The sequence below is a fragment of the Bactrocera neohumeralis genome, chromosome 5 (assembly GCF_024586455.1).
Source record: "Bactrocera neohumeralis isolate Rockhampton chromosome 5, APGP_CSIRO_Bneo_wtdbg2-racon-allhic-juicebox.fasta_v2, whole genome shotgun sequence".
NCBI lineage: Eukaryota > Metazoa > Arthropoda > Insecta > Diptera > Tephritidae > Bactrocera > Bactrocera neohumeralis.
Genome location: NC_065922.1, coordinates 64,164,495 through 64,192,176, shown reverse-complemented (window position 1 = coordinate 64,192,176; position 27,682 = coordinate 64,164,495). Strand labels below are relative to the sequence as shown.

Here is a 27,682-nt window from a genome sequence, read left to right as displayed (position 1 = left end):
GTTTCGAACTTGTTTTTGTGTCGGCTTCTGTTACAACATGTTCGTGCTAAGTAGTTTCTAATCGATTAGAGAATTCTTTGGAAATATTAATATATGTATGTGTGTAAGTTAGTATGAATCAAGTCCACATAAATAATATATCAAAACACATAGTATTTATAATTGAACTGGATATGCATGCACATATTATATATCGTACTACTTTATATAAATATAGGGTTTTCCAGTTGCATTATCTTTCGATTAATTCCCACGACAGTGGGGAATCCTTAACAGGCACTGATCTGTATTTAGATTAACGTCTAGTTGGTTTAGTTTGTCATGTCGATAGTAATTCATCAAACTGTCTGGAGACTGTTTTACGTATTAGGTGTCCAACTAAATTCCCGCTTTTTGTCAATGGATGGCTTCAGCAGTTAGTTGCGTTTGATTTTGATATAACCAAAACGTGATAAACTTAACCGTAACTGCCTTTCCTCATTAGTGACTTTGTTTATGTGTCATATATGTACTACTGCTTGTGCGAATATGTTTAAGCCTGCTTTAGAAGCTTCAAAAAATCGAATATTTTTTTTTTTTGCTTAAATCCCTTTAAAAGTATTCTAAGAATATGCCCCCAAAGTTTTAGATGGGAATTCGAAATATTTTCGGAGAGCGGGGAAATAGTGACCGAGCGTCTAGCAGATATGTATGTATATGAGTGGTTGGGCAGAAAGCGAAAACTTTGACGCGCGATTTCTCGGTTTTTCATTTTTACGATTTTTCTTAATTGGCGGGCAGGTTAGAAAAAAAGTAAATATCCTATCGAAACGAATCAAAATGCGTTGTATTTGGAATTAAATTCTCTTCTAGGTGAACCTAAAATACCTTAAGAAAGTTAACATTAATCCGGTTTTTAAACGATTTAAAGTAAATTTTTTTTTAAATGCATTTTTTTTTAATCTGCGAAAAATTGTTGAATTTTTCACTTTTTGTTGAATTTTCTTGGTTCACCTAGGAATTACACTATTGAAAATTAAAAATTTCTTTTGTGTTTTTTGTTTCAGATGAAAATTGCGACCTGCATCTTGCCCGCCCACACAGAAATTGCACACTCGAGGCGCCTCCTCAAACATGAAAGAATATCTAATGTATAATAATAAAAAAAATTTGAGAGGGCTCTTCAAATATGTAAGAATAAATCCTAAAAGTTTCATTTCAATCAGACATTTCTTTCCTTTCCAAAAAAATCCTTGAAAATACAGATTTTTTGAAGCCTCTAAAGCAGGCTCCCCCCCTTAATTTTTTTGCCGCATAGTCGTCATTTGCGGGGAGTGTGAATATTTTTCTTTCAGTTAAAGAAATTGGCGGCTGAAGCGCATCAGAAAATCTAAAAAGTTTACGGAGATGCTGCCACAAGTGCAAAGATGTGCCGTGATTAATTTTCGTCGCTTCAAAGACGGCGATTTCGGTCTTGAAGTTGCTCGATGCGAAACCGTATCAGACGTAAGAAGAGCTTGTCTCAGCATTGCGCGCCACTCGCCAAGCCATTTTAAAGGCCCTACATGTGCTGAGAATGGTGCTGCAACAATAAACTTGAGTTCCTTAGAACCGCAATACCAGGAGAGGCACGAAAAAGTGATATTGCTGCATGACAAGACTGGACCTCACGTTGCCAAACCCACTAAAACATATCTCAAAACACTCCAATGGAAAGTCCTAACCCACACAGATATTGCACCGCCCGATTATTATTTCTTCCGTTCGATGGCAAAGGGTCTGGCTAAGAAGCAGTTCCACTCTCAAGACGACATCGAAAAATGGCTTGATTCTTGGATAGCATCACAAGATGAACAGTTTGCAGTAATCGTTTTCGGGCTTTGCGAGAAAGATCGGAAAAAATTAGGACTAGCAATGGGCAATACTTCATTTGTAACCATTTCCTTCCAATAAAGTTGCATTTTCATTAAAAAAAAGGCGAAAACTTAGTTTCCTAGTTTCTTAATCAAATCTTTGTCAAGAATTTTTTTTGTAGAGATATCAGCTATTGACTGACGATGCCGAAACTATGAGAACGTTTGTGGTTCAGGGAATTTGTGAAACCCTAGTAAACGCAATTGAGGGCATAAACGTTTTAATTTTGAGTCCAGATATAAAAACTGGTTTCGAAAGTGTTGGAACGTATTTGTGGTTACTAAAACCAAATGCTTTAGGAACGTTTACACTTGTACGAAGTTATTGATTCCCTTTGTCTATTCCTCAAACGCCTCCTGAATTAAACACATCGATATTTTTAAAATTAGAATGCGAATATTTTTTACTACTTTTCCTTAACACGTTAAACTTTAGTATCGACCTAGGGTGCCGGCAAAATGGATGCTTCAAGTCGAACGAACTTATTTTCCAATTTACGCAACACTTGTATTTAGCCTCGGCTCGGCTTTGAGCGTCCGCTCTACGGGCATCCTTATTCAGGCGTAGCTGATTTATCTGCGTAGACCATTAACTTCAGGTATCCAAACGAAAATTAATCTAACACATGACCTATGTTATGTTGTAAATCGAGAAATGTCTTTCATGTTATCGTGAGATCACCATTCGCCGGAACTATTTAGCATTTAGACGATTGATATTGACGTGTGAAACCAAAAAGTCGTGAATTATTTACTCGTAGTGCGCCCCTTCAAGCTAATGTTGGGTCCACTTTTAATTTTAGGTATGTATAGACCAATATTACACACCGCAGTAACTCCCTTCTGAATGCAAGATAAGCTGAAGACTATTTTAAAGCCTATTCGCACTTTAATATGCTAATTCTCAACACCTCATTTTCATGCATTACCCTGAATAGCCTTTTTCACAAAAAAAAAAAACAATTTCTAAGATTTTGTATTTTGAAAAATAATTTTATTCTTAATGTTTTTGACATCAATATCGAATATTAGTGCCGTCCACATAGCTGCCAGATACGTACAACCTACTAAGTTGTGGATACAAATGGCAACGCTTCAACCGACTCGGCCATGAATGTTCACTGACATATCTTGGGACGTATCGCCATAAAATAGTTAGTGGAAAAGCGCCTGTAAAACCAAATATATCGAAAATAAATATATAAAAATTTAAATATTCGGGGCTTAAATTCATCTTACCTGTTAAATAAATTGAAGTGACCAAGAGTTTTAAACGGCCAAAAGTAGCATTGACCTCTAGTCGCATGTTTTAATTTTATGGCGTTTGAGAAAAATTTTGCGCCAATTTTATGCCCCCAGCTGTTTCCCAAAATATCAACGTCATAATTATACCGCTCATCTCTTATACTAAAATCATCGTAGATGAAATATTCGCCTGACTGGAAACTTTTAGCAACTAACAACGTTTGCCTTTTGAGATTGGTCATCTTAAGCAAACGATCTAATCCGACAAAGTAGTCATGGCTCGCACTACCAAACCCGTTTTTATACTCCAAGCAACTGTTAGACATTGTGCCTACGCCACTGTTTTCATTACGTAGTATCACAGTCCAGGGGCAACAGTCTATTTGATCCTCTTGTGAACATCTAGTTAAGCAATATGCGCTGAAAGCGTCAAAACCTGGCAAGCGTAGTTCGTGAACACCGTCTTTATACTGTGAACCAAGCATCATTTTCACTTCAACACAATCACGTAATGTTTGTGGCGTGCTAACTATTGTCGGCTTTTCCGAAGACGTTACTATTGCCAGACTCTGTGTGGTATTTGCAACAGAAGCTAACGCTTTGTTCAAATTCTCTGTATTTAAGGTATGTCCCGCGGGGCAACTAAAACGTATACTAAATTAATAGTGAATTGCTTTTTATAAAACAAGTTCTGCTTACCAATCGTCCCTATGGGACAAGAACTCCTCTTGCAGTAGAGAATTTTCGTCAGACAGCGCTTTGAAGTTTCTGCATTGAAAGATATATTATATGAATATGTATGTATGTATATAAAGTGAGAAATCGAAAACTTTGAATAGTGATCGAAACAATCACATTTTTCCAAAAAACTGTTAAAAACTACTAAAAGTACGATAAATCAATAACTAAATGCGACAGAGACTTTAAATTTTGCACCATTTAAAATAAGATGTTGGGCGCGCACCGCACACACTTAAGGGGTTACATGGGTTTACTCGGGTAAAAAGCAGCCTTCTGTCAACATTTTTTCTCTCATATAAAATACGAAATATTTTATTGCTCTTCCCGTCCTTCGTCCAAGTCTTTAAGAATTGAAAGACCTGAGTAAAATTTCATGAAGATCGATTGAGTAGTTCTCGAGAAATCTTGTCAACCGAGTTCAAAATCTGAATCTCCGAAACTAACTTCACGCTCTTGTGACATTTCTCTTGAGTAAGGTTTGCCATTTCATCATGGAAAGATGTATGATTCAATTATTAGTCGAAATTATTAAAATTTATTACCGAAATTCGGAGTCGGCGGCCTAACTTTAAGAGCGCTAGGTTCAATTTATGGTCGTCATAATCGTCCTGTCACATCAACAATTGAGCGTCTAGTGGAAAAATTTGAATCCAGGCGCAGTCAATTGGCCGCCTCGGTCATGCGATTTGACGCCGTTAGGCTATTTCCTGTGGGGCTATGTCAAGTCCATGGTCTATGCCAACAAGCCAGCGACGATTGATGAACTTCGTACAAATATCGATTTGTAATTGAAAACCGTCTGGAAATCTGGACTTCTGCAAGCGTGTCCGTGGTGGCCATGCAAAAAAATCGAGTTCCATCCATAATGGCATCGAATGTATTTTCAAAGGAATAAAGAATTTCATTGGTATCTCAAACCGAGCGCTTTTGTAGCGCTCTTCTTGAAAAACCAGTTATAACTCGGATCAACTTGAAAATTTAGGACAATATTCTAGAGGTGTTGTAAATTTAATAAGACAATAAAAACAATCGATTTTTGAAACCCGTAAACACATATAACCCCTTAATGAAAAATCATATATTAAGACCGATATCGACCAAATTTGGTATGTACCGTCCTTAAGGGGTCAGCAGGGTAATCTGGCCTGTTTTTTGACATTTTTTTTCATAGAAATTTATATTCTACAATAGAGCTTTTTTCACATATATCGTGGAGTGTATAAGCAAATTTTCAGAATTTGGGGGTTTCTACATTAATTCTAAGAGTATAAGGGAACAGAAAATGCAAAAAAAAAAATTTTTTTGAAAAAAGATCCTTTAATTACAATGCAAAATATGAGCGCGACCCAGTTTATTTTCAGCAGCTGCTTAAGTCGGTCCACCTCAGTAATGCGTTGCGATTTTTACAATGGATAAAAATATCGAAAAAAGAATTGGTCTAGAATTTTGAAATCGTACTAAATTTCATGAGCGGAATCGTTGCGAATGTTGGCAAAGGCTTTTGGTGATTCAGTTTTATAAAAAATAGAAGCCTACGAGAGGTACGAAGCCTTCAAAGACGGTCGAGTGCGTTGAAGACTTGCCTCGTTTTGGACAACCTTCAACCACTTAAAATATATTAAAAAAAAGTGAAGAATATGGTGCTTCAAAATCATCAGTCAAACGTTAGCGAGATGGCAAGAGAGCTCGACATCTCTCGCGAGTCCGAACGAATAATTTTGGTGGATATTTTGAATATAAAACGTGTTGTTGCTTGACTCGTTCCGATGAAGATGATTTTTTTTCAAAAAGAAAACGATTGTGACCAAATTTAAAGCCAAATCTCAATGAATACCATCGATGAACCACCGTATCCACGAGACTTGGCTCTGTGTGATATTTTCTTGTTCCTCAAACTGAAATTCCCGCTCCGAGAAACCCTTAATGAACTTCTCTCGAAAACTCGCAACGTCGACTCATCAGTTGTTGTCATCGTCCAGGCTTCTGCACCATATAGCAGGACGGGAATTATGAGTGACTTATAGAGTTTGGTTTTTGTTCATCGAGAGAGGACTTTGCTTCTCAATTGCCTATACAGTCCGAAGTAGCACCTGTTGGCAAGAGTTATCCTGCGTTGGATTTCCAGACAGACATTGTTGGTGGTGTTTATGCTGGTTCCCAAACAACTTCAAAGTAATGACTGTCAACAGTGACGTGAGAGCCAAGTCGCGAGTGCGACGACTGTTTGTTTGATGACAGGAGATATTTCGTCTTGCCCTCGTTCACTGACAGACCCATTTGCTTTGCTTCCTTGTCCAGTCTGGAGAAAGCAGAACTAACGGCGCGGGTGTTAAGGCCGATGATATCAATATCGGTTAAGTTCATATCCCATATTTCTTCATTTTCCATATTCACGATTTCGTCGAATAATGAATCTTTTGCAACTTGTTTTCATATAAAGTTTTGGCAATACTGAAAGTATTTCGCCGCTTTTATACCTTGCAAGTGGTAAGAGTATAAAATGTTCGATTGCACCCGAAGCTAGCTCTTCTTACTTGTTAAATATTAAAGTTAATTTACTACTTACTCCTCTTGTATCTTCATAGAAGACGCTAAATTAGTTTCAATTGATGAGAGCCGCTGTTCAAACTTCGCGTTGAAAACCTGTAATCTGATTAGATTTAAAAAATATTATTACATATATGTTTTACATAGTAATTCTATCAAAATTCAAAGTTAAAATTTACAAGCTGAAAGTGAATTAATATGTTCAAAACTTGACTAAAAAGAAGAAAAAACGATAACTTCGCTTGCACCGAAGCTAAAATACTCTTGGGATAATGTTCTATGCGTAATTTTGGAAGATATCTGCTCAAATAAAAACGTTTTCCAAACAGGGACTTGATTTTGATCGTTCGGTGTGTATGACAGCTAACTATAATATTGTATTGGATTCATTCTTGAGTTCGATCACTGGATTGTTAAAAATAAAAGTCCCAATTTAATGACTATACACTTATCTTATTTCTAATGCCAACAACTTAACGCTTTACTACTCATTATCCCAATTAAAAAAATCGTATTTACATATATCTCCTTTGCTCTTATCACGACAGCATTCTAACTAGAACTGTCTGTCGTCGTATATCTCGTACAACTCCGTTCAACCTCGATATATGATTACTAGATCGTTAAGAAAACTTATCTTATTTCTTGGCCTACTCATTATCCCAATTAAAAAAATCGAACATTTTGGCAACTAACGAATTTCGCTGTTAACAAAACTAGTTAATAAGTTAATAACTGCAATTTATCATGGATTCTATTTTATTATTTTTATTTATCGGTGTTCGTCACACTGCCCTCCACCTAAGTCTGATCGTCCCCATTAGATATTTGCGCTAGCAAACACATAGCATTTATGTCTTTAATTTTGTGTGCTAGGATGCTATTGTCCATCCTTCTCTTATTGAATTTAATTCCATGCATTTTCCAGACACCCACTGTGCAGCACATTTCCGGCATCAAAGCAGTTTCCACATGCCTTTCTCGATCACAACGTGATACCATTGGAACATCATATCTCGTCACCCACTTGTTGTTGAATACTTATTTACGTTACTGGCTCAGCCTCTCGTTTAGGAATTGGGTATACTTGTGGCAATTCGCTGAAATGTTCCTTGACTACCAAAACTTGTTTCCCCATTTATTGGTGGGATATCATCTATAATAATGCAATGGCGTACCCAAATTTTATTGCTTCATTGCCATGACTTTTGGATCTAGACCCCTTGGTTTCAACGCACTCCGCATATTTGACAATCTTCTCTCTCTAACCAATTGACGGCAACCAGCCCAAGAAAACCTTCGTTTTAATTTCTCTAAGGTTTTGACGATGTCTATTATATTTTGTTTTCGTATCGGTTTTCGTCACAATATGTATGTATGAATTGTAAATGTAAATTTGTAAAAACCAAAAAACAATTGGGCATCGGTTTTCGATAGCCACGTGCATGAACCATCTAGTCGGAGTCAGCCACACGCGATATAAGCAAGCTGCGGGTTTTAGGACAGCAAGGATAAATGATAAATGAACTGTTACTGTTGCACTCAGCAACATGGAACATTAGAAAGTCAATTTCTCAATTCTCAATTTCTAGGCATTACTACAAAAGTACACTGATTACACTTGCCATTCTGGTCACCCCTACTTAGTTCGAGATTTTTTGGCGCGTGGGCGTTTAAGCCGATCGTCTGATGTGAATTTATTTATTATGGAAAATAAAACTTTTATTTCATACTTCATTTTATTTCATACTTACTTTTGATCCAAATTCTCAGCAGTATTCAAATTTAGCTCCAACGTCAAAAGTTGTTTTTCGAATTTTGCCAGCATATTTTGAAGTCTAAGTGAAACACAGATTATATTGCATTACAATGTAAACATAAATCCGTTTTCATTTCACTTACCTTAGTAATTTATCATCGAAGTCGTTTAACTTCGTTTCGTGTTTATTGACCAAACTAATAACATTTTGAATTTCATTTCCAACATCTAAATAAATTGCTAATGGCTCTTCTCCGTTATTTTCACTGTCAACTATTACCGGCAACAATATGAAAAGCAAGCAGCCTAGAACCGTATACTTGCGTGGATTCTGCATTTCGCAGCGATTCCCAAACCCGACTGCATACTTCAAGTGGAATTTTGAATACATATAACGATTTATTGCATCTGTTATCAGTATTTCAATATATTTCGTGTTATCTTTATATAAGAAACGCCTTTGTAAGCTATTGTTCTAAGTTAAAGCGTCTTTTTAGAGTTCATCTTTCGGTTCGCTGTGATATTCGCGCAAGAAGACACAGTCCTTAGCGTTATCTCATTGTCAAAGCACGGGAAAACACCTTATCGTTTCAAGTATATTAATAAATTATACCTTCACAAGCTACATAAATACCATACATATGTACTGAATACCATTTACATTTGTGAGGAGTCTTGGCTAAAGAATATGCTGTCAACTTTGCTATCTGCGCTCCAATGGACATTGATAAAATACTATATAAACCTCAAACGATTTAGCTTACTAACGGCAAAAGGTTTTTATAGAGCATTCAATTTTTCTGCGTCCCGCCTCGATTTAATTTGCAAGAGTTGGGGGGAGTGAACAGACATTTGTGAGGACTCATTTGGACTAGTTAGTGTGCACTTTCTTGGCTGTAAGAGCGCGGTAAGTCTTGGCTATGAAGAAAATAGTGCTGTCAACTTTGCTATCTGCGCTCCAATGGACATCGGTGGAGTATAAACCTCAAACGAACTTAGTGGCTTATGTTTCCCGCTTATAACTTCCTATTTAGCTTCCAAACCGGAAATATGGGTACCGTTATTTTATATATTAAACTAACATCCGGTCCTTATTATATTCCATTATATTCCGCTTCCGTTGTACAATTGTGTCCCATGCAAACTACTTCCATTTTAGTCTTTTCAGTATATCTTTCGAAACGGGAAATTTTATGCAATTTCCTGTCGTTGACCCATTTTAGCCTCCAAATTACTGAAGGATGCGCTGATGTCCTATGCGGCGGCGGAGGACCCACAAAAATGACGTATGCACCAAGGAAGGGAAAAGTGGCACAACGAAACAAACTTTGCAAAACTGTGATATAATTTAGACCCGATGATGAAACCTGAAGCTGTAAAACGGAAATCCTTTCAAAAACCCGAAAGAACTTTCTCCACAAATGTCAATGAAAAGAACCGAATAACGGAATTTTTACCGTTACACGCGGGAACCAAATTGAATATTATTTTATGATCCGACTTCGAAAACCAAACCGGATGTTGTAGAACGGAAATGGTTACAAATCCTTAATATTCCATTATATTCCGCTGACAATTGTGTCCCATGCAAACTACTTCCATTTTAGTTTATTTTATTCGTTTCCGGTTGACAACAGAAACGTTTTATGAAATAACGGAAAAACCGGAAATAATGTTTGATGGAACACAGAAACGTTTTATGGGGAATTATTATATCAAAAAAAAATTTAAATTTGGAATTACCAAGAAATTAAGAAACCTAAAAATGTGTCCCAAATCGCCCGTTTTTGAAGATATTATCGTAAAAATTATTATTTCTCTTCAGCGAGGGTCTTGAAATGCGGTGGAAACATTTCCACGTGTTTCTCCTCTTGTTCTGAATTTAAAATACTGTTATCGCTGCAGAGCACTAAATCTCTTACAAAAGTACGATTTCACTTTTGCTGGCTGTGAGGTCACAAAGGCATCAATGACAATGAGATGTTGGAACTGGGAAAGAGCATGGCAAGGAAGGTTAAAATTCGATGAAAGTTTATTAGAATGCCTGCAGAATAAGACTGACACATTAAGATAACTGCAGGAAATATCAAAAACAAGGCACCAGGGAAACAATTGAAAATATCGCCTTTTCACTGACTTAATACGGATTTTAGGCCCATAGTCTCTTAGGCAATGTTGTTTAGAAAGCTCCGAAAAACATTTATCGCATACAAGATTTTCCGTTTTCTTGGATCGCTGTAAATCGACCCGCTCTAGTATATACACATTTCAATTATTTGGCTAAGGAAATAGTTTTTATAACTGTTCTTTCGTTCACTCTAGGAAACATTATGAACCAGTGGGGAGGGACCACCTCGTCGTCGCAGGGTGCCCGAACATGGGATTACTTAACGTAATGTCTTAACGACAGACCGCACATTAAGATGTCTGCTATGTTATACCTGATAGAGTGAGAATTAGGATAATATTTTAAGATTTTAATGGAAACAGCAAAAACCCGTTTTTTCAACAGCTTTTCTTTCTTAATTTGGTGAACCCCTCTGATGCTCTCATACTAGATACTGAAAGTTCTGTGGCGGCAAACCTAGAATCATAAAATTGATATACAACGTCATCTATAAAGCAGTTAATTGGACCTTGAAACCTTCGTCATCATAAATCTAATGTCATCATGTGGATCTTTAATGAGAAGACCCCGCTGGTGAACCCCTACCCAATTAATTGCACTGATTTCATCAAGAACTTAGCGTCAGAACATTCAACACAATGTTACTGCGTAACTTAAAGGTCCATATTATTATTATTAACTCACTCACATTTAAAATAATATACAAATGAACACATCTTTAGATTACCAATATTTTTTAGTCTGATTCTCTCGTTTTATAATATTCAGTGTAGTGCCAAGCCTTTTTCATTATCTACATTAAAATTGGTGTCGATGGTGATGGTAACCAGGTCTTCTTTGTTGCGAGCTGAATATTTGACATGATAAAAGTCTGACAAAAATCCCATCTTTCATATTAAAATTAATACAATTCTTACCTTTCTTGTATACCCATGGAAGACGCCACGTTAGTGTTAATTGATGAGAGTCGCTGTTCAAACGTTGTATTGAAAACCTGTAATCTGATATAAAACAATCGGTTTCAGAAATTTGTATATATGAATTGTAACGGTAAATTGTTAAAAAAATAGAAGTTGCTGCCGATGAATATAACTCTACATTGTATATACTATGTGAAAGGACGTTTTAGCAATGTCCTAACCTATATTTATACCCTGAACAGGGTATATTAAGTTTGTCACGAAAGTTTGTAACACCCAGAAGAAATCGTCAGAGACCCTATAAAGTATATATGTATATAAATGATCAGTATGTTGAGCTGAGTCGATTTAACCATGTTCCTCTGTCCGTCTATCCGTCCGCCTGTCTGTATATATACGAACTAGTCCCTCAGTTTGTAAGATATCATTTTGAAATTTTGCAAACGTCATTTTCTCTTCAAGAAGCTGCTCATTTGCCGGAACGGCCGATATCGGACCACTATAACATATAGCTGCCATACAAACTAAACGATCGGAATCAAGTTCTTGTATAGAAAACTTTCACATTTTACAAGATATATTCACGAAATTTGGCACAGATTATTTTCTAAAGCAACAATGTATGTACTATGTACTATGGTGATTCTTCATTAGTAAGGATGTCGTTATCGGGTTGACCATTGAAAAAAAAAAAAATGGCGTCGACTTGAAAAAAAAATTTTTTTGGCCCGATTTTTTCGACCTTTTCGAATTTTTTAAAAAAACTTCAAATCTAAATTTTTGGAAATCCAAGGCAGACACGATAAAGCACTGTATAAAGAAGATATATACCAAATTTCAAAGAAATCGGTTAAGAAGAACTTGAGATATCATGTCAACCACCTCAAAAAAGTAGTTTTGAGAAAAACGCGTTTAAAGTTTAGGAGACAATTCTAGTGAACACTGGACGCCACGTCACAAAATCGGCTGTATCTCCGAAAAGCTCATATTTTTGAAAGTCTAAACTTTCAAAATATGCAAAAAACATTTATTTTTTCAAAATCCTAGACCAGAATACCCCCTTAAGAGTCTAAGCGAAAAACCAAAATCATAGTCTGCACTTACTTTTTTTCCAGCGCAGCCATACAATTTTGCTCCAACTTCAAAAATTCTTTTTCGAAATTCTCCAGCATATTTTGAATTCTAAATACAACACAGATTATATTATTACGTTAACAAAAATCCGAGTACTTTTGCCGTTGATCGTTTTCATTTCACTTGCCTTAGTAATTTATCGTCGAAATCGTTTAACTTCGTTTCGTGTTTATTGACCAAACTAATAACATTTTGAATTTCATTTCCAACATCTAAATAAATAGCTAATGGCTCTTCTCCGTTATTTTCGCCGTCAACTATTGCCGGCAACAATAGGAAGAGCAAGCAGCCTAGAACCGTATACTTGCGTGGATTCTGCATTTCTCAACGTTTTACAAAATGAGACTGCTCACTGCAAGCAGAACTTCGGACATATGTAACGGTTTATTGCCTCTGTTATCAGGATTCGAAAATATTTCGCATTATCTTATTATAAGAAGCACATTTGTAAGCTGTTGTCACACCGTCCTTGCAGAGTTCATCTTTCAGTTCGTGTAATATTCACCAACGAGTCTTTCACATTATCTCATTATCACAGCTTGGGTAAAGACCTTATCGCTTTGTGGCTCAAAATTAAACCCGTTACAAGTTATGATTGAGTCTACACATACATATGCCCATACATATTTGATTCGTCCAGCTAGGTAAGCTTGTGGAAGAATATATTCTTTACTAAAACTCAGGCATTAAAATAGCGATAAATCTCTTTCAAAATAATAATGTACGATCACACTGATGTACAAGGTTCCATGATATTTAGAATATATTTCCAATGAGAGACTCTCGAGTTGAGTTTTTGTTAGGAGTTAATGGCAGTTGCGAAACTGAATGGATCACATTGCTTAGTAATACACGGGAAAGTGCTCCGTATATATGTATGTACATATGTATGTTATTGAATCACCTTAAGATTCTTCGCACCTCCTTTTGACTGCAACTTGTCAATGTATAGATGCTTTATAGCTTGTCTAGATAGTTAGCATATTTATATAAGTGTTCTAATCACAACTACCAGCCAGACAGCCAGAGTACACTCAAGATTTGGAGAGACACTGCGAAAGCAGTGAGGCCACGGATGAAGAAGAACCCGCACCAATAATCTACCGCAACAATATTATCGTCCAGCCACTTGACCTAGAAGAGGTATAAAAAGTTCTGAGGTGGCTTAAGAATAGCAAAGTCCTAAGCGCTGATGGATTACCGGCTTAGCTATTTAAAGCCGGCGCCGGGCAACTGTAAAGGCGCATATTCCAACTGCCAAGCATGATTTTGTGGGATGAATACACGCCCAATGATTGGTATATGAGTGTACTCGGAAGGAAAATCCTGCAGCCTGCGTTAATTATCGCGGGGTCAGCATTCTTAAGACTGCACATAAGCTTTTTTCGACATTATTATGTGGAACACTTAAGCCAATTGTAAATAAACTAATTGGACCTTATCAGTGTGACCTTAAACCTATCAAATCTACCATAGACCAGATTTTCACTATACGTCAAACCCTTGACAAACAGATTGACACCACTGTCGACAGCATTGATAGAAGCTGCCTCTTTGACGCCATGTCTAAATTTGATATTCCGTTGAAGTTCATGCGGCTATGCGGAATGACGTTGAACATAACCATCAGCTCCGGCAAAATCGTAAAGCACCTATCTGAGCCGTTCGATAGCAGACTAGGTTTTCGACAGTGTGATTATCTCTCATGCGTCTTCTTCGATATAATGCTGGAAAAAGTGATACGCGCTGTAAATCTAAACCGCAGTGGCACTGTCTACTCTAAAAGTACAATGTCGCTGGGGTCCGCAGATGATATTGACATCGTATGTGTTAACAAGAGAGCTATCAGCGCAGCCTTTTCCAGGTGTTGGTCTTGTGGTGAACGAGAGCAAGACAAAGTACCTGTTGGTCACATACCAACCAACATAAATTTGAAAAAGTGAAGGACTTTGTATATCTCGAAACCAGCACAAGTTCCACCAACAATCTAAGCTTGGAGATCAAGCGCAGAAGACTCTTGCAAACAGGTACTACTACTTGTACGATCAGTAAGCAATTGAGAAGCAGATCCTTCTCTGGATGAACACAAATTTCTCTCTATAGGTTTCTCATCATTCCCGAGCTCACCTGTATGAGCTCTACGGCGACATGGATATATTTAAGTGCATTAAAATTCAAAGAACGCGCTGCTTTGGCCATGTTGTTCGCATGGAAGATGATGTGGCAACGAAAAGTTTGAAAACACAGAAAAAATAAAATTTAATGGGGAAGATTTATTATTATACGAAAGAACATTCTTTGAATTTATTTTTGAAGTTTATCTCATTCAAATGTTGACCGCGGCTATGTCTCAGATGGTCCATCCGTTGAATCCAATTTTCGATGACTCGTTCAAGCATCCCGACTGGTAACTGGCGATTGACACGTGTGATGTTTTGATCCAAGGCCTGAATCGAAGCGGGATCGTTCGCATAGACTTTAGACTTTACATATCCCCACACGAAAAAGTCAAACAGTGGGATATCAAACGATCTTGATCTAAAAGATAAAATTATCTGCTCACCGAAGTGTTCTTTCAATACGTCCACTGATTGATGCGATGTGAGGGAAGTGGTGCCGTCTTGTTGAAACCAAATGTCGCCGAGATCACGAGCTTCAATTTCAGGCACTAAATGTGTAGTTGGTTATCATGGCGCGATAACGGGCGCCATTGAGGGTTACGTTCACATCGCCAACATTTTTGAAGAAGTATGATCCGAACCATACCCAGCTGTTGTTTTTTCTGCATGCTTGTTTACATACCCATTGAGCCAGAAATGGGCACTATTTCTGAACAAAATTTTACTCGAAGACGTTGGATCTTCTTGGAACTTTTCAAGAGCCCATAGAGGGAAGGTCGAGCGGCTTTAGTTCTTGCCCAAGCTGTATTTTGTGCGCTTTCAATTTAAGATCTCTGCGAACTGCGTCGAGTTAACACTCTACGGTCTTCGTGTACACTCTCAGCTACGGGTCTCAAGATAGATGATAGTGTTGCGAATAGTACGGTCAGTAAGCCGTTTATATTGACCATAGTGCGCGAAACACATTCTTTGTAGAACGTGAATTTTCGTAGTAAAGTTGAAGGATTTGTAAACGTTGTTCAGGCGTAAGTTTGAAAATGCCAAATGTCAAACAATACTGAGCAAAAACAACATGACAGCTTGACACGACACATGCGTGATGTGTCAAAAAGAGGCTATTGAAAAAATTTCCTCTACTTGGATCACTCGTTATATATTCTTAGTCTGGATAACCTAACCCAGGCCACATTTACGCAAAATTCTAGGGTTCTCAGCCAGAAAGATATCTGATGGAGTTTTTGTTTCTGATGTCGAGCTGATCCGTTTTCCCAACAGCCGGTTCGACCGGAAAGCACCCAGAATTTTTTTCGGCCAACCACTGTATAGTCGTCAAATGTTTCTGAGGAATGTTCTCAGCAACAATTTCGAGCCGATCCTATCTGTTTCGCTTTTCTTTTGACTTGCATAAGCGTCAAAACGTTTGATTTTTTTTTTGATGGCACGTTTTTTCTAGTTTTGTTGATAATTTGATTAGAGGTATTCAGCTGTCAATAAGCCATGGCGCAATGTAACACGTGGGACAAACCGCACGGCGGCTGCGTGCAGACTTGCGAACGCAAAAACAACATCAAGGCAGAGAGCACTGGCGTACGAGCAGCTTTCTTTTATCCAGCCGGTGGCATTTACAAGGGTTACTGGTTACGCAATCAACATCACCGTTATGGCGTTAAGGAGTCACAAAAGCATTTCATCTATGATGGTCAGTGGTGTAACGGTAAACGTCACGGTTACGGTACAATGCGCTATCGTCTGCCGAATGGCACAGCCGAACGCTTATATGTAGGCGAATGGCGCGACGACATGAAGTGGGGCGAGGGCAAGCAGTTTTTTCGAGACGGCGTCTACTATGGTTGGTGGGAGCGGAATCGACGTCATGGACCGGGTGTCATGTGGTACAACAATGGCGCCATTTACATGGGCGAATGGGAGGCGGACGTGAAGCACGGCATTGGAGTCTATTTTTATCGTCAGTTGTGTATTTGAAATTTCTGCGCTCGTTTTCATTGTTTATTGTTAGAAAATGGCAATCGTTATGAGGGACACTTTGCGAGGGGATTCAAAAATGGTGAGGGCACCTACTACCATATGCATACTGGTCAAATACAGAAAGGCATGTGGGAGAATGATGTGTGTAAGGCGTCAATGGTCATAGATGAGTTCCGCAATCAGGTTGACAATCCAACGCCGTATCCTATACCAAAGGTGATTTCGTTTTGATAAATTTAGAAAGCTTTTTTGAAATCTTATTCTGAAATACAACAGCTCGGCCTGCAAGATCCGGACAAATTTGTATGTCAGTTGTTCCAGCGCTATATTGCCAATGCATTCAAGCCAACAAAGTCTTTCAATGTAAGTCTACATTTTTATTAACCAAAATCCATATTTCCTAAGAGCATAGATTATCGCTGTTATATTTCAGGAACTGATTTGCCTTAATTTTGCACATAAAATGAAGAGCTTCACCAGATTCGAGCCGAGAACAATACTAAATTCAAAATTCCGCTTCGATGTCAAGCTTCCTTGCACATGTAAGAAGGTTGAGCAACTGGTACATCTGAACCTTTGAGACCAAATTTTGAAATTCATCCACAAACATACTGATAAATATCATATAACTGTAATTATGATTATAATATCAAAATCTTGAACTCATGGTTCATGGTTAGTCTGGTAGTTTCGTACTCCAATAGCACTGTATCTCCACTCCCAATGTAAACTATACTACCGGAGAATGACTGTGGACTGTAGGTTCCTTAGAAAATCATAATGCAAACCCCGAGTCAAGTCGCCTCGTTGAGTTCATTAAAAACACTAAGTACCTCTTTAGATCACTCGTAGTGAGAGGCAGTCCTAGAGTTGGTAGGTAGGTAGGAGTGCAGCCCTGTTATCTATCAGGCTCAATTAGCACTTGATGTGCTAGAGTTGGAGTGTACTGATTACTGGGAAAAGATGCGTTACAAAAAGATATGAAAATTATTTGTGGATGAGTTTCTAAATTTCAATAGTGGGATCATTTTTCCAACTTTGCATAAACCAGAGTTATGGGTTTTTAACTTTAAAATATTAATTTTGTCGCTGCAAATTAATTTTAGAAGACTTCTACTTTGAGCGTGAGACGAACGCCTACATATTATGCTGACAGTCCAGAGTCCTTCTTTGTCATGGTCCCTATCCGTTTGGAGGAGAAACTCCGAAGGCATTTGCACATTTTGGACACATGCTAAACAAAATATTGTCGTTCTGTGACACGGAGGCTTCATGTGTGCAGAAAAACTGAAGTACTTGCCTCACTATTGGGTAGAGCTCACTACAGGATATTGTACAACCCTCTCGTTCTTACGAAATTCTAAAGCTTATTGCAAGTTGTTGTTGTTGCAGCGGCAGAACACATTCCTGAAGTAATCTCGAGGAATTGTGTCGAGTTGACAGTTCTTGGCCGAATAAAAATCTGGTCCGTTCCGGTTACTTAAACCCGACTGTCGTGGGAACGAGTTTCCTTATTAGAAGTAGTGCTGAGATTGGTGTGCAATACTTGAAGTATTCCATTGTTGTTGTTATTGTTAAGGGTACCTAATCCCCGTTAGGATGGTAAGAATTAGCTAAGTTGTCGACGACCGCATCCAACGGTGGGCCCAAGAAACTCGTTGTTTCGACGGGGTCGGACCAAAGGGAGATGGGTATCAGATGAGTGGGGTTGATGGGGCATAATAATTTAATGAAAACAAATATTTTGTCCGAGATTGCACGCTAAACTATAACATCCCTAATGCTAGTTCAGCATATTTTAGTGAGATCCAACTATTTTTTATGAGATTCGTTCAGCAGTCGTAACGTGCGTGATGTCATGCGGGGACTCATTGCACGCAGGACGTATATTGGATATGTCGGTATCTATTCTGAATAAGTAGGAGATCCAGAACGAAGCTGCGCAAGGTTCACTCTCGTTTCTCGCGGCAACTCGAGCTCTTCGTCTTCAATTAGTGGTGGTTTGATATTCCTAGGAGGCGGTTTCGCCCCAAGCCTCACTATGCAGGTATTCGATAGGAAACATCAAGAGGCATCCTGCCATAGTCCGGAGTTCAATATTCTGATAAGTCTGGAACTTTCTCGTCTGCGTTTTACTGCATCTAGGCAACCATATTGGTGCGGCGTAGTTAAGGATGGGCCGGACGATTGCCTTGTAAGTTGCCAACAACTTTTCTTTGGATTTTGTTGCGGCTCTGCACTCGCGGTCGTAAGGGGAGTGAAGGAGCACAGACTGTCAAAAGTTACACCTAAAATTTTAGGATTATTGAAAGTCAGAATCTTGACGCCATCGACTGCAATATTAAGATCAAGTCTGTACTCTTTCGTCCAGTTTGTAAATATGGTCGCTGTGGATTTAGTGGGAGAGAGTGTTAAGTTCCGTGCAACGAGGAAGCGGGAAAGGTCGGAGAGACAGCCGTTTACCATTGAACACATGTCATCAATTCCATTGCCCGACGTCAATATCGTTCAATCATCAGCATACGAGGTGATAGAAACTCTCTCTGGTGGGTGTGTGAGTTTCGAGATATAGAAGTTAAACAATAGCGGGGAGAGGACACCACCCTGCGGAACGCCTTGTTTACTTCTTCTCAGTTTTAAGTCTTTACATCGAAATAGTACGGATGATTGGCGTCCGCTCAGGTATTTCATGGTCCTTCTTTGACCTCTGTCCAAAGATTCTCAATTGGATTAAGGTCCGGTGACTCAGCCGGCCAACTCATAACCTCAACTCCATTTAGAGCAAAGCAATTTTTTGCCAACCTGCTGGTATGTTTGGGGTCGTTATCTTGTTATAGACCTATTTCAACAGCATTTTCCATTCAGGGTGTGGTATTTCAACGTACAATTTGGCATCACAGTTTTCTCTAATCCAAAATATCGGACCTGTACTATAGTAAGACAAGCACCTTCCCCACATTGATTGTGGCACCTCCATGTTTTACCGTCTGTAAAACATATTTGGGATCATATGAAGCATTTACTGGCCTTCGTACATACTGTCGGCGTCCTCGGGAACCAAATAAAACAATTTTTGTTTCATCGGACCACAATATGTTGCCTGCTATTGTTCACAAACCACTGCTATTATTTCGAACACAGTTGTATATAAAGTTACAAATAAATATAAAGACATATGAAGAAAAATTAAAAAAAAAACATAAAAAATTAAAACAAAAACAATTAAAAAACAAACAATTAAAAAAAAACAATAAAATTAAAACAAAAACAATAAAATTAAAAAAAAAACAATAAAATTAAAAAAAAAATAATAAAATTAAAACAAAAACAATAAAATTAAAAAAAAAAAACAATATAATTAAAAAAAAACAATAAAATTAAAAAAAAACAATAAAATAAAAAAAAACAATAAAATTAAAAAAAAACAATAAAATTAAAAAAAAAACAATAAAATTAAAAAAAAACAATAAAATTAAAAAAAAAATTAACAAGGCAATAATATTAAAAAAAAACAATATAATTAAAAAAAACAATATAATTAAAAAAAAACAATATAATTAAAAAAAACAATAAAAATTAAAAAAAAAACAATAAAAATTAAAAAAAAAACAATAAAAATTAAAAAAAAAACAATAAAAATTAAAAAAAAAATAAAAATTAAAAAAAAAACTATAAAAATTAAAAAAAAACAATAAAAAAAAAAAACAATAAAATTAAAAAAAAACAATAAAATTAAAAAAACAATAAAAAATTGAAAAAGAAACAATAAAAAATTAAAAAAAACAATAAAAAATTAAAAAAATAAAAAATAAAAAAAAAAAAAAAAATTAAAAAAACAGTAAAAATTAAAAAAAAACAATAAAAATTAAAAAAAAAATAAAAAATTTAAAAAAAACAATAAAAAAATTAAAAGAAAACAACAGTAAACAGTAAAAATTTAAAATATATAACGAAAAATGAAAGAAAGGAAAAAAATAAAATACAAACTTAGAAAAAATATAAGGGTCATTCCAACCTTAACTTAGTACATTGAAAATATTTTGTTCGGTCGGAAGGTTTTTTTTTTTATCTTTTTAGACGTAAAATATTGGACACGTATTTTTTATTTAGACTGAATATGAAAAATTTTGGTTTTTTTTGGACTTTTTCGACCGTTGAAATTAAAAATTTAAAAACAATATATAGAATAAATTAGAGCAAGAATATAATAAATTACAAAAAAATTTAAACGTGTAATTCTATAAAATGTGTCACAATTTCCATCTTTATCTGCTAAGCTAAAAATTAAAGCTTTAAAAAAAGTTATTTTTCCAAATTACCGCAATTTTCAACTATTTCACGATAACAATTTTTGGAATGCTTCTTGAGCTTTACAACAACAACAAAATATAAAAACATGTATTTTCATAAAATTTATAATAATTTATTTTCAAGATCGTTTCATTATTTACGCATAGTTTATAATTATTATTCAAAATTCTTTTTGTTTTTGCTTTTTTACTTGGTATTTGAAATACGTACGCACGCAATAATGGTATGGTAGTAATCAAAGTGATTACACGCATCAATACAGCTGTTTATCATTATTATTTAATTAAAACCTTTCGTTATCATTACACATAAACAATTACTTGTTGCATATCAACACGCACAAGCTAACTATCAACCCTACCCGCGCAACCGCCGCACGAACCATGCAACATTTGAGTGCAAGTTGAGATAAGCGCGCGTTGCAACTGCAAATGTTCCATAAAATACATGTGTATATGCACCTTCACCACAATTACTAAGTATATATGCGTTAGTTAGTGTAATATTTAGAAATGCACTGTCAGCAATAGTATGTTCGCTGCAAATAAATGTTCAAATATTAACAACAAAGTGGCGGCGTTAACAGAATATAAGTATAACAAATGCATAATTATAAATGTATGTGTGTGTGTATACAACTGCTTAATACCCGTTTAAAAGCAAAATATAAATACATATACATATACATAGATAAATTTTAACTAAAGTAAAAACTTAGTACGTTGTTGCGGAGAAGGTCTGCGCAAAACACTGCACTGGTATTGACACAAATATATTAACGGTTAACTATGCAACGGGCTTTTTATGTTGACAAGCGAGTTATTGTTGTTTTAAGTCAAAACAAGAGCGTTTTTTGCACTTTTTCACACCATTTCAGCAAGTTAATGCACCTTTGGCACAAAATACAGTTATTGGTGCTAAAATCTTTCGTATGAATTATGCTACACACGTCTGTGCCGCGTTAAGTGTTGCACTACGCTGCATTTATGCCTTACTGCGCTGCTGCTGAGGCGGCGGCGGCGGCGCTGCAAGCCAGCTGTTTGACATTTTCGCGTGTGGTTTGCTTGCCTTTCTACTTTCTAGCCTATGTTTATAATTTCAAAATTTCTGCTTTAATAGCTTCATTACATTATTGTAGTGTTTTTTGTTGTTTTTGTTGTTGGTTTTTACTTTTAGTTTGTTTCGCTTAAATTGAGGTGTACATTGCGTCTGTCAAAAACGCACTTATTGTGGTTATGGTCATCATACTACGAGTAATGCATGACTATCAACATCGTTGCTTGTCTATTTTTCTTCATTTTTATCTCTTTTGTTTAGTTGCATAATTTCGGTAGAATATTTTTAATAAATACGTTCGTAGAACAACAGATAAGCCTGTGCACGCAGCACCGCCTCTTCGTTGACTTCTTGCACGCGTGAATCGGACACATAATACCACTTGCCCTTGGGCACTTGCACATCGCGCGCCTCATCGTCGCCGCCGTAAGCGCCGCCGCTGTCTGCTGGGGCGTCAGGCAGCTCGTCTGTATCGGAAGTGCTTGTTGTTGTTGATGAGCAGTCACTGCTGTTGGAGAAGTCATCGCTGTCGTTGGCGGCCTTCATGCGCAATTCGCGCGCCTTCTCTTTGGCCAAGAGCTCCTCGAGTTTCTTGCGCTGTTCGTCGTCTTGATCGAGTTCGGCTTTGCTGCCTTGTGGCAAGAATTTCCAGCGTTTGTCGTCACGCGAAAGTTTCGGACGCACTTTTACATAGGCGGTGTAATGGCCGCCGTACATGCCGCCCGAATGCTCGACAATACCGTAAAGCGCGTATAAAAGTTTCTTTTGTTTGCGATCGATATTTGGCAAATTTTTTACTTTGGAACCGCAGAAGGGCGCTATGTCTAGTACCATGGGGAAGCTGACGGCGCGTGTTAGCTTGCGGAATATGCAGCGCGGCCCGAGTTGGAAACGTTTCAAATGTAGTATTAATACAGCTGGCGGACTAGATATTAGAAACTGTTTGGTCGCATTCGTATTGATGGTCTTGGCTTTCGGATCGCTACCGTTAATGCGTTTGGTGCAATTTTCACAACCAACCTTGTTGTTGCCCGTCATCAACTCAACGCCGGTGAAATTATTCAGGCATGATTGCACGGAGCACTCGCCGTCTTCGCATTGATAACGCGGCGCTATGGTCGTGCTCCAATCGGAATGGCTTTGAGTGCGCACTCGCTTGGCCTTCATGCGCGCTGCCTTTTGCTCGCTTAGTTTAAGCTGTTCCAGTTGTGCAGCCAGCGCTGCTTCGTCTTTCATTTCGCCATTCACGAAAATGCCTGCCGCGCTGGCCGCATTGGCTGCATCGGTAAGGGAGAGTTGTCGCATCATCGTGGCACCTTTTTCGCTGAGACCAACCGCTACCAAACTATTGTTCGCGGTTACGCTGTGCGCATCACCACTAACGGCACCGCCATTCGTTTCGGAAGAGGGTAAAAAGTTGGTGCCTGCATTAGCGGGACTATTGGCGATGCCTGAATCTATGCAAAACAAATGTATGTAAAATATGTTGCATTATTTATGAATATTTATATTTGTACCGTTTTCGTCTTCATCTAGTGAGTCTTTGTCCATATTCTCGGGTGAGTCGTCGCGTTTCTCTGATTTGCCAGTGCGCGGTAACTGCTTGTTACCGTTGCTGTCGTAACTGTTGGCGCCTGCAGTTCGCGCTAATTTCGTGGCCGCGTTGTCATCGAGCAGGTTGTCTTCCACGTCAGCGTCGGATTGTTCAGAAGAAGATCCGGATGAGGAAAATGCCGCGCCGTTCGCACGCCTAATACATTCCATTTCGGAAGCCGCTGTTTGCGTAACTTCAGTAGCGCCGCCAGTCGCATTCTCCAATATTGCCTTCTGTTTCAATTTGTTTTCGTGATGTTTGGCGGCTCGTTTGGCTTTGCGCTCCTTCTCCTTTTCCTTTTTCAATTGCGCTTTGGAGGGTCCGGCAGGCGGTGTGTTTAAGTAAAATGAGCTTGCGCTTGGCGAATTATCAGGGCTGGTCTTACGTCTGAATGGTGGCTGTGGCTTTTCAACGCTAACCGGCAATGACATGTCTAAGAAGTACTCATGCCGTGAGGACACATTATAGCAATCTTGGCAAGTAAGCGTGGACACTAAAAAGCCGCGGAAAACTTGCTCGGGGCGAAGTATACGATCAGCTGCTTGATTGCCATATATTTTACATTTCTGGCGCATTTCCTCAGACACACTGTTTATATCCTGATCCTTGTAGCCCAGATTGGTTAAAATTACACGCTGGTAGCGCTTTAAGTCCTCAGATCTGTTATGAGAGAAGATTAGCGTATAAAACGCCAATAATAATGTTGACACTTACCTGACGCTCTCCAGTAAATGGCGTAGTAACTCATGGGAATCGTGCTGATCGCCGCCACGAAACTGTGGACATTTTGTGCAAAGCTTATCGAAGAGCTTGCTGGGCGTAAAAACACCGCCTGTTTTATTGAGACAAATTTAATTGAATTAATAGCTAATTATTAAAATATTTTGCAAAAAATATAAACGAACCGCTTGATTGCAGCTCTTCCAAAGCCTGCGCGAGTGCCGCTGTAAGTCCACCCCACGATGACAAGGTACCTTTGATCATTGGCAAGTGCACATCTTCGTCGTCTTTGAATTTAAAAGTACCGCCTGGTAAAGTGAATCTGTAAATGGAATATTATTGCACTACTTAATATCCAAACTTCAATTTTCGTGCTTACTCTTCGCCGGGCTCTGATAGCTCCTTGAGCACATCTAGCAGATAGGGTGTTTGAGCCAAACATTGCATAACTGCATTGAAGAAACATGTGTTGCCCAGATTTGTTAAGCCACGCACACGCGGCAGTGTTTCTACTGTTTGCAGGTCGTATGTGTCGGCTTGTTTATTGGTAACTACGGGTGCAGATACCACGGCTGGATCTGTTATTCGCTTTGCCATACCTGGTATGGGTGGCGGTGGTGGCGGCGGCAGCGGTATTGGCTTATTTGTTACACTCACTGCTTGAGTCTCAACTAATGGACGCAAAGATTCCCAAGTCGATAGTATCTTTCCTTCTATGTTATTAAGTGGTGTGTTTTCCGCGGGTGATGCAATGGGTATTGGTTTTTGCGCAGCTTTCTTTACCATTTCAACACACTCCAATAGATTTTTACGAGAATTTGATTTAACTTCGTTATCGCAATCATAACACCATATTTCAAACGTACGCGTGTTCATAGTGAGCGCATGTGAATCGGAGTGAGGTGTCTAAATTAAATAAAGTTATAACTGAGGAAATTCATTTTCATAATTGTATTTATATTTTTATGATTACTTTGTAATGCTGCAAAGCGTGCTGATTTCTTGACCGTCCACAAAGCTGGGAACCACACTTAAGACATAACCAAAGTGTGGTGTCATACTCGAAACCGCTTAGCGAATCATCCAGAATTGACTCCTTAACTTCCTCAGCAGGTGAAGTAGCGCCCTGTTTGGAGCATTGCATGCAGTCCGCAGCCAGACCACTTGCTTTTAGTACTTTGCGCAATTTTGTAGGATCAACAGATTTTTTCACATGCTGACAAACTCCAATGCCGGATGTTGGACTCTGCAGCGCACCTTCGGATGAATCAGTCGATGAACCATCATCATGTACATCAGATTGACGTTTCTTCTTAACCATAACTAAATAAGTTTGTCTGTGAATAATCAAAGTGACAAGGTTAATAGTAGAAAATACGTTACACGTCCGTAAAACTAACTTAAGATCTTTGTTGTTATAAAATATTACGGTTAGGTTTAAAAAACATTAACATATGTGTACTTAAAGGAAATTACATTTTTTCTATGTCAAAAATTGAAAATTTCTCCGTATTGAGGTTAAGATCACACGTCTGCACAAATAATGGGACACAACAAATACGACCGTACAATAAAATGAACAAAAGAATAAAAAAAAGGCAATACATCAAACGTTTTGCATGAACCACACTAAGGGGTGAAGGGGTTGACAAGTGGTTTAATGCACCGCTTGGTGAACCAATATTCCGCAATATCAAATTGTAGCTAATATTGTTGAATGTTTTCAGTTCTTTGTTTTTGGATGGAATACTCGCACAATACCTTTTCTCATTTTAAACATATACCCGAACAAGTATTACTCTTTGTCCTAGTTTTTTCTACAAGCACGTTTCAAAAAGTGTGATTTCACTCTGTAACTTCTCACTATGGCTCACTTTTAATATATTTACCTTGAAACGTTGGTATAGTTTCTTGGACGTTTTCTTTAAGTTTTTACAATATTTTTAGCATACACTAATAATGACTTTCTAATTAACTAACGCCAATTTCTTTCCAATTTGTATTGTCTAAAATTTTCACAAAATGTGACTGTCAAAAATCAAGAGATGTCAAAAATTATTTGGCGTGTCAGCAGCAATGCAGTATGGTATTGCTAGTAATTTAAATTTGTTTTATTTATTTTATTTAAGCTGTTTAAATTAATTTGTAACAAATTGTAATTTTATTATCCTCAACAATGTTTAGAATTTGTAATTTTGTATAATATCCACGGAAATTCGCGAGGATAAATTATTAAAACAAAATAATAAATTTACCAATAAATAATGCAAGTGTGCACCCTGTGCTTTAGCGCTCCACCTATGTGTGAATAGAAAATTCATATAAAAAATCTGACGTTGACGTTTGAATGTAAATTTTCTTTATTTACTGGAACAGAACAATAAGTATTCAAATCTTAAATCTATTTAAAACTAAAGAAGCTCAAGAATGTGGTTGAGCTTTCTTTGCTTTCTTGATTTCGTTGGTAATTCTATTTACTTGCTCCACAGTGCCATGTTTAGCACGAAAACCGAATTGTTGCGTTGGTATTATATTATTTTCGTGGAGGAAAGTAGTCATCTTTGAGAGTAACACTTTTTCAAATATTTTGGAAATACAGAGTAAGAGACTTATTGGATAGTATCCGAAAGGAAGAAGGAAGGACTATTCTCTGGCTAAATCCTTCAGGCCAATTAGCCTAACTTCTTTTCTACTAAAAGCCATGGAAAGGATCATAGACCATGTTATAAAGTCGAAGGCGTTGAAGATTGCATCCCTGCATGCTGCTCAGCATGCATACAGAGCGGGCAGATCCACCGATATGGCTCTGTACCAGTTAACCTCTGAAATAGAGAGTTCACTGCAGCGAGGGGAAGTGATGCTATGCGTCTTCTTGGACATCGAAGGTGCCTTTGACAACACATCTCACAGGAGTGTAGCCAGGGCACTGGAGAAGAGGAATGTGGCAGTACCGGTGCGTAGATGGATAGAGGCCGTACTGCGCACCAGAATTGCTGAGACTACAGTAGGAGGTACAAGGATTAGTCTTGGCACAACATGAGGCTGCCCACAGGGGGGTGTGCTATCGCCCCTGCTATGGAGCCTTGTCGTGGACGACCTGTTAGCACTGCCAACAGACAATGGGATCCGCTGCCAAGGGTATGCGGACTACATTGTAATTATAGCCAAAGGTAAATTTGAGGACACTCTGCGACCTGATACAAAGAGGTTTAAACCTGGCAAAGAGGTGGTGCAGTGGAGTTGAATTGAATATCAACCCCTCAAAGACGACCGTAGTCCCGTTTACGAGACGCAGGTCCCTACCCGGTCTCAGGAATCTCACACTTGGGGGTAGAGAGATTGAGATGACCAACAAGGTCAAATATCTTGGTCCTACGCTAGGCTCTACTTTGCGAAGGAAGCAGCATGTGAACCTGACCTTGGTCAAGGCGACAAAAGAATTAATGGTATGGAATCGGCTGGCGGGAAAAACTTGGGGCTGTAAGCTTAGGATCATTGGGTGGTTGTACACCATGATTGTGCGACCGAT

General features: G+C 37.9%; 3 protein-coding genes across 4 annotated transcripts; 1 reads left to right on the top strand and 2 right to left on the bottom strand.

Annotated features, from left to right (window-relative positions):
- Positions 1–3,010: 3,010 nt before the first annotated feature.
- LOC126759183 (angiopoietin-1-like) lies at positions 3,011–12,687 on the bottom strand. The gene is made up of 6 exons (XM_050473865.1): positions 12,494–12,687; positions 8,180–8,263; positions 6,445–6,528; positions 3,837–3,905; positions 3,132–3,779; positions 3,011–3,062 (listed from the first exon to the last, which is right to left on the bottom strand). The coding sequence occupies exons 1-6, from the start codon at positions 12,685–12,687 to the stop codon at positions 3,011–3,013; spliced, it is 1,131 nt and encodes a 376-aa protein (XP_050329822.1).
- A 3,217-nt stretch (positions 12,688–15,904) lies between these two features.
- On the top strand, positions 15,905–17,071 carry LOC126759185 (MORN repeat-containing protein 3-like). The gene is made up of 4 exons (XM_050473868.1): positions 15,905–16,452; positions 16,504–16,688; positions 16,749–16,835; positions 16,906–17,071. Exons 1-4 carry the CDS (start codon positions 15,984–15,986, stop codon positions 17,050–17,052), a joined length of 888 nt encoding a protein of 295 aa, XP_050329825.1. The 5' UTR covers positions 15,905–15,983; the 3' UTR covers positions 17,053–17,071.
- Positions 17,072–20,873: 3,802 nt separating this feature from the next.
- LOC126759153 (ubiquitin carboxyl-terminal hydrolase 45) lies at positions 20,874–26,191 on the bottom strand. 2 transcript variants are annotated; one of them, XM_050473817.1, is made up of 7 exons: positions 26,043–26,191; positions 25,127–25,490; positions 24,533–25,059; positions 24,339–24,475; positions 24,148–24,265; positions 23,357–24,093; positions 20,874–23,290 (listed from the first exon to the last, which is right to left on the bottom strand). In XM_050473817.1, the coding sequence occupies exons 2-7, from the start codon at positions 25,472–25,474 to the stop codon at positions 22,125–22,127; spliced, it is 3,033 nt and encodes a 1,010-aa protein (XP_050329774.1). In that variant the 5' UTR covers positions 25,475–25,490; positions 26,043–26,191; the 3' UTR covers positions 20,874–22,124. The 2 variants fall into 2 exon arrangements, with proteins under 2 accessions (XP_050329774.1, XP_050329773.1); XM_050473816.1 differs by having other exon boundaries at positions 20,874–23,296; positions 26,043–26,190.
- Positions 26,192–27,682: the final 1,491 nt, after the last annotated feature.